General features: G+C 42.5%; 1 protein-coding gene across 1 annotated transcript in view; it reads left to right on the forward strand.

Moving 5' to 3' along the window:
• Positions 1–132: 132 nt before the first annotated feature.
• LOC145404402 (uncharacterized) overlaps positions 133–20,126 on the forward strand; it is a 63,963-nt gene continuing 43,969 nt past the window's right edge. Inside the window, exons 1-2 of the mRNA XM_080275918.1 lie at positions 133–434; positions 13,911–14,021. Coding sequence (XP_080132044.1) covers positions 13,921–14,021 — 101 coding nt within the window. The 5' untranslated portion in view covers positions 133–434; positions 13,911–13,920. The remainder of the gene's footprint in view (positions 435–13,910; positions 14,022–20,126) is intronic.

The following is a 20,126-nucleotide window of genomic DNA, read 5'->3' on the forward strand; positions in this document are numbered from 1 at the left end:
ATACTTTTAATATAACGTATATACCATTAATTAAATTGCAAAACTCTATGATCATATAATGTTTGGTTCATACGTTAATGCAATAATTGGTATATTTCTGGGCAGAGAGATATTGTTGGAACCATCAGCTGTCAACAAGAGCTGTTGTTCTCGAATTTGGAAGCGCGAGTTGCAGAATTTCCATACCTTTGCCTAAGAAAAATGTGTTAATTGTAGTACATAATGAAACTAAATTTCCATAAGAATGTATTAATGTGTAAGTTATTTGCTGACAGAAAGCCATGGAGCGTAACCGGGGGGTCATAATCGGGCAGCATGAAGGAGGGACGGCGAGCCTCGGGTGCACTGGAGCAGAACACCTCACTTGCTGTGGCTTACACTCCACCCTCTCCAACACCTAGTCCACGTTTATTGCTGCTTCTCCTAACCTTAAGGTACAAACAGTTTATCCATTCATGATAATCTGGTATTCTGCAAAGGTGTACCTTGGAAATTGCGATAAACCTTAGCGGTGTCCTCGAGAGTGAAGAAGGGAGGGAAGGATGTTCAGGATTACCATGGTCAGTGTGCTCACAAATTTACGTGTAGGCAGTGAGCATGTCCAGAGTGTCCATCTTGAAGGTCTGCTAGGTTCCAGGCTGGTAGTTCTCTTGCACTTGCCACCTGCTGTTGTACAGGGCAACACTCTTGAGATCTCTGTTCTACTCTTGGATGAAAATTGTAAGTTACTTCTGGTTTATGTATGTGTGATTATAGATAGATTATTTTCTTCAATTACCTGCTGTCTTGGAACTTCCTATGAAGCTTTCATAGGGAATAAGTACTTCCAGGTTGTCATACCTGAGTGAACATAGCCAAAGTTGAGATTGGTTGGCCACTTTGCCTTCCCATTTATTCATGGTTGATCTTTGGATAGATAACCTTTCATTTTGCCAAATGTACTGCAGCTAGACAGTAGATGCATTGATTGTGTCAGATATTTCTCTGTGTAGATTTCTTAAACAAGGAGATTTTTGTTTCTTCTGTCACTAAATGCTGTCAGTTGTGGTCAAGGTAAGATAGGCTATACAGAATCACCTTTGTGTTACCATACCTTGGATATTCTTCACATTCATTATACTAACTTTCACCTCAGCTGTTTGTGCATTTCCCTGTTTATTTATTTTTCTTTCAGTGCAGTACTTTAATTTTGTACCATAATAAGATGTGAGTGTACAATATAATATCATAATAAGATGTGAGTATAAAACCATATGCAGTGGCTGCTTCATGATGAAGTACCTGGTTTGTGTAAACCAGTCAGGGTGCTTATTTGTTGCCTATAGGTTCCCTTACTTACTGTTACCACTCAAATGAAGTGTGGATTAATGGGAGAGTCAGTACGAAGGAAAGTAAGTTCTCTGCTTTAACCACAAATATTGTTTTTTTTATTATGTGTGTGCAGTAAAACCTCAATACACTGGACTCATTATGGCTGTATTTTATGTGGTCCAGTTAATGCTATGCAGATGTAATCATCCAAGAAAATTGCATTGACTGTGTGTAAAGTTGCCCTCCAATACTGTCATCTTCCTTACAAAGTGTTTCAGATTGTAATAATGCAATGCATCATTGTTCATATTGTGTAAATTTTCCAAAATTGATTGAAGTAAAATTCGCTTTGTTATAAAATGGCTCACAACATCCATTTTGGTTTACTTGGATCTTTTGATTAGCTAAATGACATTTTTATTTTTCATGGTGAATTTAGGATTTTGCACATTTTAGCTCAGTCAAAAATCATAATCTGACATTTAGATAATCATCATTTTAAATATTGGTAACCATTGTCCACTCACTTGATGTAGTGCTGCCTACTTCTTCCTTCACCTTAATCATTCTTTTTCTGTGTCTGCCCTCCTCTATTCCTATTTCTCCCATCTTTCCTGTAGCTTTTTATTACTCTTCTTTCTTTTTCAGGTAGTGTTACACTGAATGACAAACCTAATGGTTTTCTTTAGGCTAAGCCAGGAAACCGTTTACAACACTTGGTGGTAACCATATAACTGACTCACATGTGTTCCCTACGTGTCGAGTGGGTTTGCAGAGGGTTAGTACCCCTTCCTGTAAAACCACTAACTTACAGACAAATGGCTACCATTTGTGGGATTATGGCATCTGCCTATAGATAGATAGTTAGATCAAAATATTGGTGGTTTCATTATTGAGTTTGAGTTGTGTCATTGTGAGTGCAATTCTGTTTAAAGGATACCATAATTTATATGTTGACCTGTACACCTGAGATATGTGGGGCAAGTAGGGTGTGTTTGATTCGCGGCTGCTGATTGGCCATCGATGATGCCATTGAAGTAAATGGAGGCAGGTATTGTAGTGTAACATGCGGATGTAGGTGTACACACACTCAAAAAAGTATCGTTACACCTTATGCGCGATACAAACTGACACCACGGATGAAATGTTTGATAACAGCCTTCCTCCAACCCTACTGAGACAGCTGGATTGTTCAGTATGAAACTCATTGCACCCCCCTGTAACGATACTTTTTTGAGTGTGTGTACACTGTGGGTGGATATTATAGTGCAACATGCAGGCATAGGTGTACACCATGGGTGGATGTATTGCAACATGCGGATGTGGGTGTACACCGTGGATGGATAATTTACTTGAAACGTCACTCATCGTTTTATAAAACTTTATAATCAGCTTTAATTTTCTTTGATTACAGTAAGCATTTAAAGCTAAATTTTGACCTCTTTAGCTTCGGAAACTATTCCACATTTAAAATGGCTGCTTATATTGCAGGCAGTTGAAAAATATAAATATGTTAAAATAAGAAGAGCTGTAGATTTACATCATCGGCGGCCAATCAGCAGCCGCAAATCAAGCACACCCTACTCGCCCCATAGCTACATCTCAGGTGCACAGGTCGATCAAATAGGGTATAATTAATTTTTTTGACTAATGAATTGTGGGAAAGTTCATAGGTATTGTATACTATACAGTAATTACTTTAAGTACCACCGATAAACTGCTCAGTGAGAATTCTCTTCCAACCATAAATGGCATTCAAAGATGGACTTGATCATTTGTATGAGGGGGAATAATACAGTGTTCTCTTTCAGCTAGGCTAATGCAATACAGTAATCACTCCAATATCCGGATCAATAGAGCCATCGGTAGGTTCGGATATTGGTTTTGTCCGGATATTGGGCCCCAGCTTATGGACTTGTACTTACGGACCCTAACACAGAGAAACACCTATACAACTCCCTCCGGACATGCATAGCACCTATTTAACACCCAAATCACACCAATAAGGCACATAAATGACTGAAATAAATGCAATAGACACATAAAATGTGGGTTTAGAAGTATGTTCATACATTAATAAACATTCTGGTACTTATGGACTCTAACCGAACCTAACCTAACCGAACCTAACCGAACTCTGAAAAACACATTCCTACTGCACATGCATGAGGTAAGTTTAGTATGGAAAGAAGTACAGTATGACACTTTCTGGTAAGTATAGTATGGGAAAAAATACAATATGAAACATTCTGGTAAATATAGTATGGAAAATAGTACAACATGAAACATTTTGGCTACTTACAGCAAGTCCCTGGCCACCTCGATGAATAACCGCCTCCTCTCGGACTCTGACAGTAAGAACGATTTCCTGAAGCACTTGCACTACACTCTTCCTGAAGTCTTGCACTGAACTTAGTCACTAACACACAGAAGTCCGTTCTTTTCACAGTGTTCACTTTAGTCCAAATAATGTTCCATTAAATTTAAGTGTTGCACATTAACTTTTCCCAAGTTTTTTTAAGTTTCCAAAGCCAAAACAAAGAAGGTTAGTTACGTTAAATTTCTTTTCTACTTAGTCTTTTCTCCCAACTTGAAAACCTTAACACAACACACCGTTTTTTTCACTGCACAACACTCAAAATTCCCGTGTGGTCTAGTGGAGAAGTTCTTGCTGTTTATTCACTGTCAGAGCCCGAGAGTATCACTGGCAGGCGTCCAAGGGGTGCATCGGTGGGTAGTGGTGATGGCGTACCGACTACAGAAGACTCTGAAGACAGCCGCAAACTCACGTCGAGCGGTGACTCCACTGTAGCTGATGTGCTGGGCTGTGGCTCGGAGCATGAGGGCCTGTCTTGGGGAGACAACGGAGTGGAACCAGGGCTTGGCACAGCGGGGGTCACGGGCCTGAAAAAACTGTCAATCGTTGACTGACGCAAGGACCGACGATTCTGGCGATTGATGATGCGCTGCCGGAAAGCACGCACTTCCTCCACGAGTCCCAAGGGCCCCATCTCCCTGTCGCAGTCCGGGTGTTCCAGGTAGTCTAGGACGAACTCTAGATGTTCCCGGAGTGCGCTCAGCTTGGGGATGGCTGGAGTAGTGTCCTGCTGGGCGGAGTCTGCATCATCATCGCCTTCGTCGTCGGAATCTTCAAGTTCGGGACTGACACCAGCAACCGAAGACGCGATCTCGATATCAGACAACGTCTGATACCCAGGATCGCCCTCGTCGTCGTCCAACCACTCACGAACATCGTCCACATCAACATCGTCGCCGTGCGTACGTAGCCGTGCATGGAAGTCATCCACGTCAAACCCTAGGAAATCGTACTCCACATCTGTTCCGAGAAGCAGACGAGACCAACCATTTTCAAGAGTTTTCACAGGGACTTCCTTCCATGCACTAGCCCAGTTGTACAGCGCAGACTTGATGTTGTAGCGGCGAAGGTTTTCCAAAGTCCGCTTGCCTCGAGTGTCACGTCCTTCCCTGCGCTCGTCCTCGTCCTCGAGAACCACCATCACCTCGTCCAGGAACTTCCGACGGTACAGGCGCTTTGTTGCCACGATCACTCCTTGGTCCATTGGTTGAATGAGAGCAGTCGTATTAGGTGGCAGAAACATGCACCTAATACGGCCATTCTCAGCAACCAAGTCCTTGTCGCACGGGTGGGCAGGTGCATTGTCGAGGAGAAGGAGAGCCTTTACCTGGTCGCGAGGAATTCCCAGTGTCTTCGTCTGGTAATGTATGACCTCCTTGACGAAGTGATGGTGAAACCAGTCTTTGAAAATCACAGCTGTGAACCATGCTTTCAAAGAATGGTACCATACGACAGGAAGGACATCCATCACCCCACGAAGGCACCGAGGCTGCTTTGCACGGCCAACAATAACGGGCTTAAGCCGGTGCATGCCGTTAGCATTGGCACAACACAAAGCAGATATCCGTTCCTTAGAAAGCTTGCGGCCAGGTACACGCTTCTCCGTCTCATCGGCGAGAGTGTTCGTTGGCACCGAGCGATAGAATAGGCCAGTTTCGTCAGCGTTATAGACTTGACCGAGAGTGAGGCCCTCCCTGTCGATCAAGCCTTTCACCTTGTGCCGAAACTCGTCCACTCCATCCTCGTTAGCGTCCAATGCTTCGCCATGTGCTTTACGGTTAGTAAGGCCATGTCGCAACTTGAACGCGAAGAGCCAACCCTCGGATGCCTTGAAGTCTAGGGCGTCGTGAAGCCTTGCAAACTTCTCAGCAGCAGCCTTCAGCTCCGTTCCACGTACCATCACACCAGCTGCACGTTGCTGTCGATACCAAATCAACGTGGAGCGGTCGATCTCTGCATACTTGGGAGTAAACATAACCTTCCTCTCCACGTTGCGTTTGCTTCTCGACGAGAAGTCAGCCGTGTACTGCATGAGCTTGTCTCGGGAACGCTTGATATCAAACAAAGTCGACCGGGCCAGGTTGAACTCGCGGAGAATGCGAGAGGAAGACCAACCCGCATCAACCTTCTCCAATATCTCCCGTTTCTTCTCCAGAGTCAACACCACTCTCTTCCTTTTCTCAGGAGGCGGGGCCATCATCACACACACTAAGAGTAGGGCAGAGAGCAGCAGGAGGCCTTGCAGCAAGTACGGCACCACCACAAAAGCGAGCACGTGGGCAGCCATGACGAAGAGCGTAGGTCTTGTCGCGGTGAGAGACAGGCGGGAAGTGGGGAGGATGCAGCGGCGCTCTATCGGACGTCGGAGGAATGACGAACCAAAACAATGCTCTCACGCGGCGCGCGCGGCAAGTTCAAATTACGGACGGCAAAAAATCGATTTTTTTTCCATTTTTTTTGGATTTTCGGACCATTTTGGGAATGTTTGATCCCAGGACGATAAGGTTCGGTTAGTGGGGATGTTCGGTTATTGGGCGTCCGGATATTAGAGGGATTACTGTACTTTGTGCTGCACGTAAGGTGCTAGACCTTAAATCTTTACATGGTTAACACAACCACTACCACTTTAGAAATCCATGTTTCCAAGGCAAAATCTCATGAAAATGTTGAATGTGTCCTCTTCACAATGCATCCAACTTATAGATGGTCATATACTGTAGTTTTCAGTTTTATATTATCAAGTTAAGTGACAGCACTTGGATATTCTGTGAATAGAATTACATTATCAGTATTGGAATTGTTTACTGTATATTAGTAAAGATGCATATTGTGCTGAAATTCATTGTGCATTACTGGCATCATGTCACACTAGGTTATTTTCAGCTATTGCCATTCATTAAAAGCCTCTTTTCCCTTCACTTTGGGAACATTACAACCAGCATCGTAAGTTTAATGAATGCGTGGGAGCTCAGTGACTACTGTGATGCTTAAGTTGATATATATATATATATATATATATATATATACAGTAATCCCTCCAATATCCGACGTAATAGAGCCATAGGCAGGTCCGGATAGTGGTCCTGTCCGGATATTGGACCCCAGCTTATGGACTTGTACTTAAGGACCCTAACTGAGAGAAACACCTATACAACTCCCTCTGGACATGCATAGCACCTATTTAAGACCCAAATCACACCAATAAGGCACATAAAAGACTGAAATAAATTAAAAAGAAGCATAAAATGAGGTTTTTGAGGTAGGTTCATGCAATATTCAACATTCTGGGTACTTACAAGTCCCTGGCTCCTGGACTGGTAGTTATGGACCCTAACTTAGCCTAACTCAGAAAAACACTTCCCTACTGCACATGCATAGCACCTAAGACACAGCATATTCACACCAATAAGGGACATAAACGAGTGAAATGAGGTGTTTGAGGTAAGTATAGTATGGAAAATACAGTAGAGTACAGTATGAAACATTCTGCCTACTTACAGCAAGTCCATGGCCATCTCGATGAATAACCACCTCCTCTCGGACTCTGACAGTAAGAAGGATTTCCTGAAGCACTTGCAGTACACTGTTCATGAAGTCTTGCACTGAACTTAGTCATTCGCACTCAGAAGTCCATTCTCTTCACAGTGCACACTCTTGTCTAACTTATGCTCCATTGTAACTTAATAAGTGTTGCACTCTGCACTTTAACTTTTTCCACTCTTGTAAACATTTTCAAAAGCAAAAACACACAAGTCTATTTACATTAAATTTAGTTCAAAAATTGTCTTTTCACTCACAACTGTAAATCCTTAACACAGTGCACTGTTTTTTTCACTGCACAACACTGTAAATTCCCGTGTGGTCTAGTGGAGAAGTTCTTGGCGTCTATTCACTGTCAGAGTCCGAGAGTATCACTGGCAGTTGACCTAGGGGTGCGTCACTGGGTCGTGGTGATGGCGTACCCACTGCAGACGACTCTGAAGACAGACGCAAACTCACGTTGAGCGGTGACTCCACCGTGGCTGATGTGTTGGGCTGTGGCTTGGAGCATGAGGGCCTGCGTTGGGGAGGCAATGGAGTGGAGCCAGGGCTGGGCACAGCGGGGGTCACGGGCCTGAAAAAACTGTCAGTCGTTGATTGACGCAAGGAACAACAATTCTGACGATTGATGATGCGCTGCCTGAAAGCGCGCACTTCCTCCACAAGTCCCAAGGGCCCCATCTCCCTGTCGCAGTCCGGATGTTCCAGGTAGTCGAGAACGAACTCTAGGTGTTCCTGGAGTGCGCTTAGCTTGGGGATGGCTGGAGTTGTGTCATGCTGAGAGGAGTCCGCATCATCGTCGCCGTCCTTGTCGGAATCTTCAAGCTGGGTACTGACATCTGCAACTGAAGATGCGATCTCGATATCAGGCAAGGTCTGATACCCAGGATCGCCCTCATCGTCATCCAACCACTCACGCACATCGTCCACATCAACATAGTTGCCATGCGTACGTAGACATGCATGGAAGTCATCCACGTCAAAATCTAGGAAATCGTACTCCACATCCATTCTGAGAAGCAGACGAGACCAACCATTTTCTAGGGTCTTGACAGGGACTTCCTTCCATGCACTGGCCCAGTTGTAGATTACAAACTTGATGTTGTAGCGGCGAAGGTTTTCCAAAGTCCACTGGCCTCGCGTGTCCCGTCCCTCCCTGCGATTGTCCTCGTCCTCGAGAACAACCATCACCTCGTCCAGGAACTTCTGTTGGTATAGGCACTTTGTTGCCACGATCACTCCTTGGTCCATTGGTTGGATGAGAGCAGTCGTATTAGGTGGCAGAAACATGCACCTAATCCGGCCATTCTCAGCCACCAAGTCCTTGTCACACGGGTGGGCAGGTGCATTGTCGAGGAGAAGGAGGGCCTTTACCTGGTCGAGTGGGATTCCCAGTTTCTCCATCTGGTAATGTATGACCTCCTTGACGAAGTGGCAGTGGAACCAGTCTTTGAAGATCTGGGCTGTAAACCATGCCTTCAAAGAATGGTACCAGACGACAGGAAGGACATCCATCACCCCACGAAGACACCGAGGCTGCTTTGCATGGCCAACAATAACGGGCTTAAGCCGGTGCATGCCGTTAGCATTGGCACAACACAATGCAGATATCCGTTCCTTGGAGAGCTTGCGACCAGGTACACGCTTCTCCGTCTCCTCGGCTAGAGTGTTCGTTGGCAAAGAGCGATAGAATAAACCAGTTTCGTCAGCGTTGTAGATTTGACCGAGAGTGAGGCCCTCCCTGTCAATCAAGCCCTTCACCTTGTGCCGAAACTTGTCAACTCCATCCTCGTTAGCATCCGAAGCTTCGCCGTGAGCTTTACGGTTGGTAAGGCCATGCCGTAACTTGAACACGAAGAGCCAACTCTCGGATCCCTTGAAGTCTAGGGCATCTTGAAGCCTGGCAAACTTCTCAGCAGCAGCCTTCAGCTCCGTACCACATACCATCACACCAGCAGCACGTTGCTGTTGATACCAAATCAACGTGGAGCGGTCGACTTCAGCAAACTTGGAGTAAACATCACCTTCCTCTCCACGTTGCGTTCGCTTCTCGACGAGAAGTCGGCCGTGTACTGCATGAGTTTGTCTCGGGATCTCTTAATATCAAACAAAGTAGATCGGGCCAGGTTGAACTCGCGGAGGATGCGGGAAGAAGACCATCCCGCATCTACTTTCTCCAATATCTCCCATTTCTTCTCCAGAGTCAACACCACTCTCTTCCTCTTCTCAGGCGGCGGGGCCATCATCACACACACGAAGGAGAGGCACGAGAGCAGCAGGAGTGCCTGCAGCAGGTAAGACACCACCACAAAAGTGAGCACATAGGCAGCCAAGACAACGAGCGTGCACTTGCGACGAGAGACAGGCCGAAAGTGGGGAGGATGGAGGGGCGCTCTAGCAGACGTCGGAGGAATGACGCGCCACAACAAAGCTGCCCCGCGCGCCAAGTTCAAATTACAAGCGGGAATACCCCCCTGGACCATATTGGGAATATTGGATCCCGGGACGATTATGTCCAGTTAGTGGGGATGTTCGGATACTGGGCATTCGGATATTAGAGGGATTACTGTGTAAATAATGTGTAAACAGCAAGTGAAAGCAATGAATGTAAATATAAGTGAACAGTGGAAAATAGTTTTATAAGTTACTTCAAGTGACAGTGCATAACACAGTGTAAATAAAATAGAAATGTAAATAATGTAAATAAAATAGAGAACATAAATAGAAATGTAAATGAGTAGTATTATAAGAATACGACTATATATACTAGGAGTAATGAAAATGAAAGTTTCACTCTAGCATGTATGAATACTATGAGTTATGAGAGTGAAGGTGAAAGTGACATTCACTCTCAATGCTAGTATACAGGACGAGAAAGTGAATGCTACGTATTTTACTGAAAAAGAAATTGAATCCCAGCAGTGACAATAAACTACTATTATTGAAGGAAACTTATGGATAAAGACTGTAGATATATGTAAGTGTTATATAGTAATAGAAATATAAACTGTCAGTGTTTTTATGAATAATAAATGACAGAACACCAGCGGCAAATGATGTCAAGTGGGAAGGTTATACTCCCTCGTAATTTTCATTGCTTTCACAGTGATTTTTTTTTTTTTTTTTTGGAGTATGGATTCCAAACTGTTTGAGAATCATAGAATAGTGTTTCTAGTGATAATATCAGGCTGTGGTAATCATATTACGGGTTGTCGGGAAGTGTAAAGTGGAGACTTCGTTACCCAACTTCAGAGGTCTCCACAAGTCCTACAGTACTCGACGAAGGCTCAACAAACACCCCAGGAGAAAGCTGAAGGTATGTGCCATAAGCATATGTGATTTTAATATTCTAGGACTAATAACTGATTTTTTGGCAAATATTTTTAGAGAATCTGTCGGAGCGCGAATATGCCTGCGGGAGCTGCAAGAAAAAGCAAAACAAGCCCGCGGTTAAGGGGTTAAACGTACTCACATTTTCCAGTTCCTCACCATCCAACCTTGCTGTACATTCACTGACTTCACCTCTCTCAAAGACCATCACTTTACTCTTCCCTACATTCACCTTTAGATTCCGTTTCTTACACACTCTCCCAAACTCATCCACCAAGCCTTGCAGTTCCCCTTCGTCTTCACTCAGCAACACAGTATCATCTGCAAACAACTGTACAGGGTGTTTCCAAACACTACCCTCTCTCACCAGGGCCACTCCAACATCCACTACCCTACCTTGTACATCTTTTATTACCCCATCCATATACAGATTGAACAGCCATGGAGACATGACACATCCCTGTTTCAACCCAACCTTGAAAGAGAAAAATTCACTCAGTTCACCATTCACACACACTGCAGCCTTAGCACCATCATACATACTCTTCACAGCATTCAACAACTTCCCATCTACTCCATGTATTCTTAATACTTTCCACAATCCTTGTGTATCCACCCTGTCATATGCTTTCTCCAAATCCATGAAAGCCACATACAACTTTTTTCCCTTCTCTAGAAACTTTTCCACTAAAGATCTAAGAATGAATATCTGATCTACACAACCTCTTCCCTTCCTAAAGCCTCCCTGTTCTTCTCCAACTAATTTCTCTGTTCTTTCTCTAACTCTGTCAATAATTATCCTACCATACACTTTTCCTATTATACTAGGAAGATAAATGCCCCTGTGATTACCACACATTTCTTTTTCCGCTTTTCCTTTGTACAAGGGAATAATTATACCTGATTTCCAATCCTCTGGGACTCTACCTTCGTCCCAGGCCAATCTGCACAACTTCCACATCCATTCTACAACTATCTCTCCCCCATGCTTCAGCATTTCACCACACACTCCCCAATTTAACTTTCTTCATTGGTTCCATAACTTCTATCCTACTGATTTCTTCCTGTCTTCTCACCTCCCTCCTTCTCCCAGCCATTCCCCAGCCACTTATACTCGCATTACGTCCATCCTCTACGTTCAACAATTCCTTAAAGTGTTCTCTCTGTCTGCCCACTTTTTCTCCCTTCTCCACTAGTAATCTACCATTTTTATCTTTCACTCCTCTGCTAACTTCACTTCCACCCTGTCTTACTCTTTTCACCTCTTTCCAGAACATTTTCTTACAGTCCCTCCACTTTACACTCAAGTTCCATCCAAATTCCTTATCCGCTCTCTTCTTACTCTCTGTTACTAATCTTTTCACCTCTCTTTTTCTTTCTGCATATAACTCTCTCTTCTGCCTCTCAACTTCTTCCACGCCCCTATTTCTCATCCATTCATTGTATGCTTTCTTCTTTTGTGCCACAGCCTTTCTCACCTCTTCATTCCACCACGCTGTTCCATGCACACCCCTCCGTCTTCTCTTCATCCCACACACCACATCACATGCTGCACATATTTCTTCTGTGAATATCCTGCACACACCTTCCACATCCCCCATCTGCTCCAATTCATATTTACCCAATCGTTCCTCCACTTCTTTCCTATACTCTGCCTTTTTCTCATCCTCTTGTAACCTTTCCACTCACCTTACAAATCCCCCTTCTTCTCGTCCTTCCCTTCTTCTATTTCTGCATATTAATTGGATCTTGATTTTGGCCACCACCAAGTAGTGGTCAGAAAGTCCACTCCCCCAACCTCTATAAGCTCTTGCATCCATTACACATTTTCGCATCCTTTCATCCACACACACATAATCAATCATTGCCTTCCTTTCATTCGTTCACCACCCACCCTTCTCATCACTTGCCATGTATACCTGTAGATCATTTTGTGCCTGAAGAGGGTATTGGCCATCACCAACCCCCTCCCAGCACAAATGTCCACTAATGCACTGCCATTCTCATCTATCTCAGCAGGCACACCCCACTCACCAATATTCCATCCACCTTCACATTCCCTACTTTACCATTCATATCACCGATCAAAAACACTCATTCCGTCCAAACTTTTCCATGCACACTTCCACATTTGTCCAGAACTCTTCTCTCACTCTGCTTGCACGATCTTGTGTTGGCGCATACACACACACAATCGCCCACATATGTATTCCAACTTTCAGTCTGACCCACACAATGTAGAAAAGAGGAAAGTGATGGTTATTGAGAGAGAAGGTGACTCCCAGTGCATTGTAACAGTGAATGGAGAGAGACTGGAATTGGTGAGTGAGTTCAAATTCCTGGGTACAGTGATAGAAAAGAGAGGAATATGTGCAAAAGAAGTTGAAAGTAGAGTGACACAAGGAAGAAAAGTAGCTGGTGCAATGAAGGCCTTGATAAGAAACAAAGGCTTGAGTGTTGCAGCTGCACGAGGTTTACATGAAGGAGTTTTAGTGCCAACTTTAACATATGGATGTGAGACTATGGTGTGGCATGAAAATGAAAAGTCAAGAGTAAGAGCAGTGGAGATGGGACTGCTGAGCAAGGTATGTGGAGTACAGAGGGTGGATAGAATATGAAATAATGTGATTCGTGAAAGATGCGGAGTGAGGAAGTCTGTGGACACCAGAATCGAAGAGAGTGTACTGAGATGTTATGGTCATGTGGAGAGAATGGGTAACAACAGAGTGGTGAAAAAGGTATATCTGAGTGAATTCTAAGGAGGGAAGAGGCAAGGTAGGCCAAGGAGGTGGAGAGATATGGTGGAAGAATGTGTGAGGAAGAGAGGTTTGGAAGTCAGTGAGGCAAGGGAAGTGACAGGAGAACGAGTTGGCTGGATGAATGTTGTGAGGAGAAGTGCATGATCAGGGATTTTGGCACCCCTTTTTAACATGGCAGTGTCTGGATTGACTGTCAGATACAGTTATGTGAAGCTACAGAACGTGGTGGATGTTTTTGACGTATCTGATAGAGCCAGGATTCTGGGGGCTTGAATGATGAGTGAATGAAAGTGTGGCCCATTGGATTGGGCAAATTTGGGCTGTCTGGACATTGTTACTCCCCACCCTGCCCTAGGGTGGGAAAGGAGGTCTGGATGATGATGATGATGATGATGATGATGATTTTTGAAATGGTTCATTAGCTTATGAATAACCGAAATGGTCAAGTAGCTGGCTATGCTCACTCAGCTACTCTAGTAAAAAGTGACAGAATATTTAATTACCTTACCAATTTGAACCTTTCCTGAACTGTGTTTGAAACATGATTGCTATGATGCAGTCCATTACTATCAGGGAAATATGTTTTCCAACAGGTGATTGAGGATGAGCTCAGACACACTTACCCTGCCAACAGATGGTGAAGTTTATGAGAGCATCACCAATATTGCCATCTGGCTGGAAACCCACAGCCATGCAGGACCTCAGTAAGTCCTTTCTCACATACATTGTTTGGACATAATTTAGTTAGCAAGCTGACAGTAAATTCCATACAATAAGCCTTCTTGATGATAAACCCTCATTTACCAGATTTCAGCTTTATGGTAAGAAACTCATCATACCAGTTGAACAGTCCCCTCATATGCTGAAAAAGGTTTGGTAGTATATGGTACAGCAGATGCAATCAACTGACTGATCTGTGGTATCATGTAAATACTCCTGCCATTGTTCTGCAATTTCTTTCCTAGTTAATTTTATTGTTCTGTGTTCTGTAATTTGTTATTGATTAAAATAATAATTTGTAGTGCAAAGAAAACCCTCACTAAACTGACCCTCAGTAACCTGAATGTTGGACATAATGACCACATCGACCCTAACAAATAAACACAGTGGCTGATCAAGTGACCATGTGAGTGGCTGTAAACAAATATATTCTGCAGCTAATATATTATTAATTGAAATACAGTATTCACTATTTATCGACAGTATACAGACAGCCCTCGATTTATGATCGGGATACATGCGTGGAAACCCGGATAATGAAAGAGTGTATATCAAATGGATTTTAATATGAGTTCAGTGGAGGTTCATTCCTGGTCTCTGCCAGTCCAAGGACCTAGTATAGAAAGCACTTCCCTTGCCCACCTCTGCTCCACAAGATACAGTAGGTACCCATAGTCCACGAATGCAGAGTACGCGATCCTCTGTACGCGAGGACCTATTTTTCATTTAATTTTAGTGTATATTTTAATAGTGACACAAATTGAACTCGTAATAGGCGAGACGGCAGCGAACAGTGGCCCAAATCCGAGGTTTACCCCGAGCGGGCGAAATTGCCGCCCCAAGAAGTGCCAACCACCGGTTATGGAGAATGGAGACTTATCGATGAGCCATTTCCTGGGGAGGATCAAGAGGATGATGCGATGTCTGAGGTGTCAGAAATAGACTTTGAAGGGTTTATGAAAGAAGTGAATGCATTAGCTAGTGCAAGTGTCGAAAGTGCTGGTGACTAGAGTGGTGAGGAAGGTGATGTGTCGAGTGGTGCAGGAGTTGCACGCTAGGGTTCTGAGACAGTTCGCCGTTAAATCAGTTCCCCGTCAGACAATTCCCCGTCTAAACATGGACGATTCCCCCTCAGTATACTTATTAATTAATCAGTTCTTTAATAACTTTATTTCAGGGGGATCCATAAAAGTCAATGTTCAGTAGCATAGGCTTTGGATATTATTTATTAGTTGCACCTTTGGTCAGTATTAACTAAAGGTGCAACTAATAAATAATATCCAAAGCCTATGCTATTGAACATAGACTTTGATGGTTATTAAAGTAGTGATTAATTAATAATAAGTATACTGTATTTATAGAATGACGGGGAACTGTCCAGAGTGCGAATTGTCCTGACGGGGAATTGTCCATGTTTTGACGGGGAACTATCTGACGGCAAATTGGCTTGTGAATTGTCTCATGCACCATTCGACACACCACCTTCCTCACCACTCTTGTCACCAGCACTTTCAACACTTTCACTAGCTAATGCACTCACTTCATTCATAAACCCTTCAAAGGCTATTTCTGACACCTCAGACATTGCATCATCCTCTTCATCCTCCCCAGGATATGGCTTACAGACAAGTCTCCACTCTCCACCACTGGTGGTTTAATTAACTTGTTTCTTCCTCGCTGTAGTTGCCTTTGAATTATTCTAGTGTCTCCCATAGCTGTCTCCATTAATGACGGCGAATTGTCTTGTTATTGTTGTGACGGTGGATTGACTTGATGCCAAATTGTCCTGAAACCGAGTGGTGCAGGAGACAATTTGCCTGTTGTCCTCTTCGGTTAGGGTGAGCAGCCATATTCTTGTTGGTTTAGTTTCATTGACATAGTTAAGCCATAATCTTGTTGGTTTACTTTATCTTAGGTAATAGGTCTTAGTTTCCCTGTACAGTACAGTACTTAGGTCTGAAAGGAGTCTCAAGGGTTACTGATGAAGGAGGGTGCCGCCCATATGTAATTTTTCACATAAGTTTATGTATTCTGAGTAAGCAAATTCCTTGTAAGCGACCTCCTCTGCCGCCCGTATACTCGCGTACTGTGGGTACCTACTGTACTTCTGTGAGACAAAAACACACATGAATTCATTTAGAAATGTAGATGGGGGCACTCACCATCTACTAACTCAATGTAGTGCTGCTCTTGGGTGACCTTTCCTCTCCTCCATCCTTCTTTCTTTCCATCCTTTTCTGTCTTTCCTTCATTCTTTCCCCATCCTTCTGCCTACGGGTGACTTTACATTCCCTCTTTTGTCTTTCTTTCCTTCATTCTTTCCCCTTCCTGCTGCCTGTGGGTGACTGTACACTGAGTGGCAAGCCAAATGGTTTCCTGTACACCAGGAAACCATTTACTATGCTGGGTGGTAACCATTTAACCAGATTAAGGCGCCTGATGGTTTAGTGAGTAATTACGGCACTACAGTTGGATTAAGCCGGTGAAGGTTTATGTCCAAGGGGTGGTTGGGGTTTATTACTCACGTAATGCGACTCAGGGATGAGTGAGGCTGGTCACTCTCATCTTAAATGTCAGGACCAACTTGCCTAGCCCTGGGCTTCTACACTCCTCATGGGGCAATGTAGGATTGGATGGTGAATGAATGTAAAAAAGAATAGGTCAATACAGCAACAAGCACTCAGAGATTGTAACACCTTCACCCTGCAGTTGGTGTAAGACCCAAACATTTGACTTTGCCTTATGACCTGGACCTTTGACTTCTTACTCAGAATTTTAAGTCTCCTATTCTTTCCTTACTGTTAACTGTTCCATCAAGTTTGGGCGAAGTCAGATAAAATTTGTTTGAGTTTTCCTTGTAATGTGACCCTGACCTTTGACTGATAGTTTTCAAAATTAAATCGCTTTTTCATTGCCCGACCCAGAACCCTTCCACAAAGTTTGGTGTAAATCAGATAAAATATGTTTAAGTTGACCTTGAAAAATCTGTTTAGCTAAGTTGACCTTAACCTTTGTCCTTTTGTACCCAAAAACACTAGGTTAACCCCTTGTGTGATCATCAACCTCTCCACCAATTCATACTACATCTGTTTTAGTTATTTTGTTCACATGGATTGAACTTTTTGACCTTGCCATGTGACTGTGACCTTTGGTTGATTGTTCTCGAAATCGTCCTCTTTCGTTCTTGCATAACTGTCAACAGTTCAACAAGTTTAGTCCATTTAGGTAAAAACTGTCTAAGCTGACCTTGCTCAGTCAAACTTACCTCACCCAGTGACCTTGGACTTTGATCTGTTATTCAAAAACAAGTCAACACCTTGGATGTCCCACTGCCTCTGCCATGACACCAAATTTGGATAAAATCAGATAAAAACTCTCAGTTATTTTGCATTTGCACACACACACACACACACACACACACACACACACACACACACACACACACACACACACACACAAAACAGGCAGGCAAGATGTGCGACACATCACTGCGCACTTGGCCAGCATCTGGCTATGCCTAAAGTATCTTTATATGAGTCAAGCTTTGTACAAGGTTCAACTAAATGGTGTCCAAATATAAAAGAGAAAGTTTTAAGTAAGAGTGTTGGTCAAGTAACGGAATAAAACAAAGTACTGTAGTTGCAGGAATGCGCCGAGTCAGCTGATTGTGTTTAGTCTGTGCACCACGGAATGTAAGTAGACTCTTTGCTCTCAGTATCACAGGATGGCCACCTACTTTAGTAAAACAAATTTGGATGGAGCTAAGAAAAGGGATAAAGGTAGAAAGCAAGATGATGATTTCTACCAGGAACTGGTGAAAATGGGGACGTACAATAAGCTGTTAGAACGAGTAAGCAGATTAGAAAAGGCATTTCAGAGTGAAATGGATGAAATCAAGAAACAGTTGCTCAAAAAGAAGGAGGAAAATGAAAAATTAGTAAAGGAAATCAGTAAGAAAGACACAACAATAGATGAGCTGACTGTTGAGATAGGAGCACTTAGAAGGAAGATTAGTGAAATGGCAAGCACTGTTGTCAACCAGGAGAGTATCATGGAAGAGTTCAGAATTGATACAGAGGCAATTAGGCAAGTAAGCAATCTGATAGATCAGAGCAGTGACTCTGAGGAGAAGATAACCCAGGTGAACGAAGCAATGCAAAGCAAAAATGATGTGGAAACTTCGCATGCTGAAATGTTGAAAGTAAAGAAAGACTCAGAAACAAGAGTTGAAGATAAAAGCATTATAAAGGAAGTGAAAAGAATAATCCAAAACAATCCCAAACTGGTCAAAGATTCAGCAGATACCAACAAATCTATAGTAATCACTGGTATAGAAGAGGAAGAAAAAACAAGACTTGAGAGACAAAAGGGAGGTGGCAAATGTAATGAGCATATTGAAGGAAGTATCAGAAGAAATCTGTAATAAAGACATAGAGGAACACAAAAGGCTAGGGAAATATGAGAGAAATAAGTCAAGGCCCCTAAAGGTAACCTTCCAGAGTGTAAACACTGTGGAGGAGATACTAAAAAATATAAAGAAACTTATGGAAAAAAGAGGAATTAAAAAATGTGTGGATAAAAAGATGCCTAACACAAGAGGAACTGGAATTACTAAAAGAGAAGAGGGAGGAAGCAAAAACAAAAAATTAGGAAAGATCAGAGGAGGAGAAGAATACATTTTTTTTACAAAGTAATTGGATTGCAGGTACGAAAATGGTACATAAACAGAAGGAAATAAAAAGGAGGAAGGTAGTAGAATCAAGTCATGACAAGTATGTAAGCAAGATGATTAAGTTGATGTACTCAAATGTAGATGGAATGGTATCTAAATTATTAGAGATGAATGATTATATCAAAGAAAATGAACCACATATTGTTTGCCTCACTGAAACAAAATTAACACCAAGGATATCAAACGATATCTTAAACCTAGAGGAATATAGTATATGGAGAGGAGATAGGAACTTAAAAAAGGGAGGAGGAATTATAATATTAATGAAGAAAAATCTGAAGGTCAAAGAAATACAACTAGATATACCCTCACAAGTAGAACTGATTGCAGTAGAGATAAATACATCTGAAGGGAAAATAATTGTCACAAATTTATACATACCATCCAAGTCGAATACATGAGAAAGAGGCGAATATGAAGATCTGGCAGAGAGTACAATTCAGAGTTTAAGAGCTTTACTACACAGAACAAAAGAGAAATCTGAAAGAATTTATATTAACTGGAGATTTTAGTACAAATATTAATTGAAATACACTAGATATAAAAAGTCAGGAAAGCTGTTGGGACGAAAAGCTCCTGGACCTCGTGCAGGAGTTTTTCCTAATGCAACATGTAAAGGAAAACACAAGAAAAAGAGGACTTGATGTACCACCAGTACTAGATCTTATATTTACCAGGCAAGAAAACAATATTGACAGTATAATGTATCAACCTCCATTCAGCAAAAGCGACCATACTGTATTAAATTGCAACTTCAGGATTGCATATGACATACTTAACAGTAATGAAAGTTACAAAAAGAGCCTAAATTATAAAAACGGAAACTATCATGAACTGAAGAAGTACTTCTTAGAAACAGATTGGGAAAAGGCGCTTAGAGGACAAGATCTAAATGTTATGTATAAAAAATTCTGTGAACTTTATGAAATAGGAGTCCAAAATTACATCCCACGGCACAAAGAAGCAGAAAAGAAAATAAAGAATTGGTTTAATACAGAATGTAAAAAATCAAAAGAAAAAAGAGACTTGTTTTGGAACAGATACAGAAGACATAATAGTGAGAGAGCATATAACAGCTATAAACAGGCAAGAATTGATTATACAAGAATAAGGAGAGAAGCCCAAAGACAGTTTGAGGAAGACATCGTAAATAAAAGTAGCGATCAACCGAAGCTATTCTACAGCTACGTCAGAAGTAAAACCAAAGTAAAAGATAAAATACAATCCATTATAGATGAGGGGATCACCTATACACAAGAGAAAGATATTTGTAAAGCACTAAATAAGAATTTCCAATTAGTTTTTACAGAAGAAAATAAATTTGAAAGGGATGATATGGAACATGCATGCCCACACA

This window comes from Coenobita brevimanus, chromosome 63, assembly GCF_032717465.1.
Source record: "Coenobita brevimanus isolate Jiangsu-jjx chromosome 63, ASM3271746v2, whole genome shotgun sequence".
NCBI classification, from domain to species: domain Eukaryota; kingdom Metazoa; phylum Arthropoda; class Malacostraca; order Decapoda; family Coenobitidae; genus Coenobita; species Coenobita brevimanus.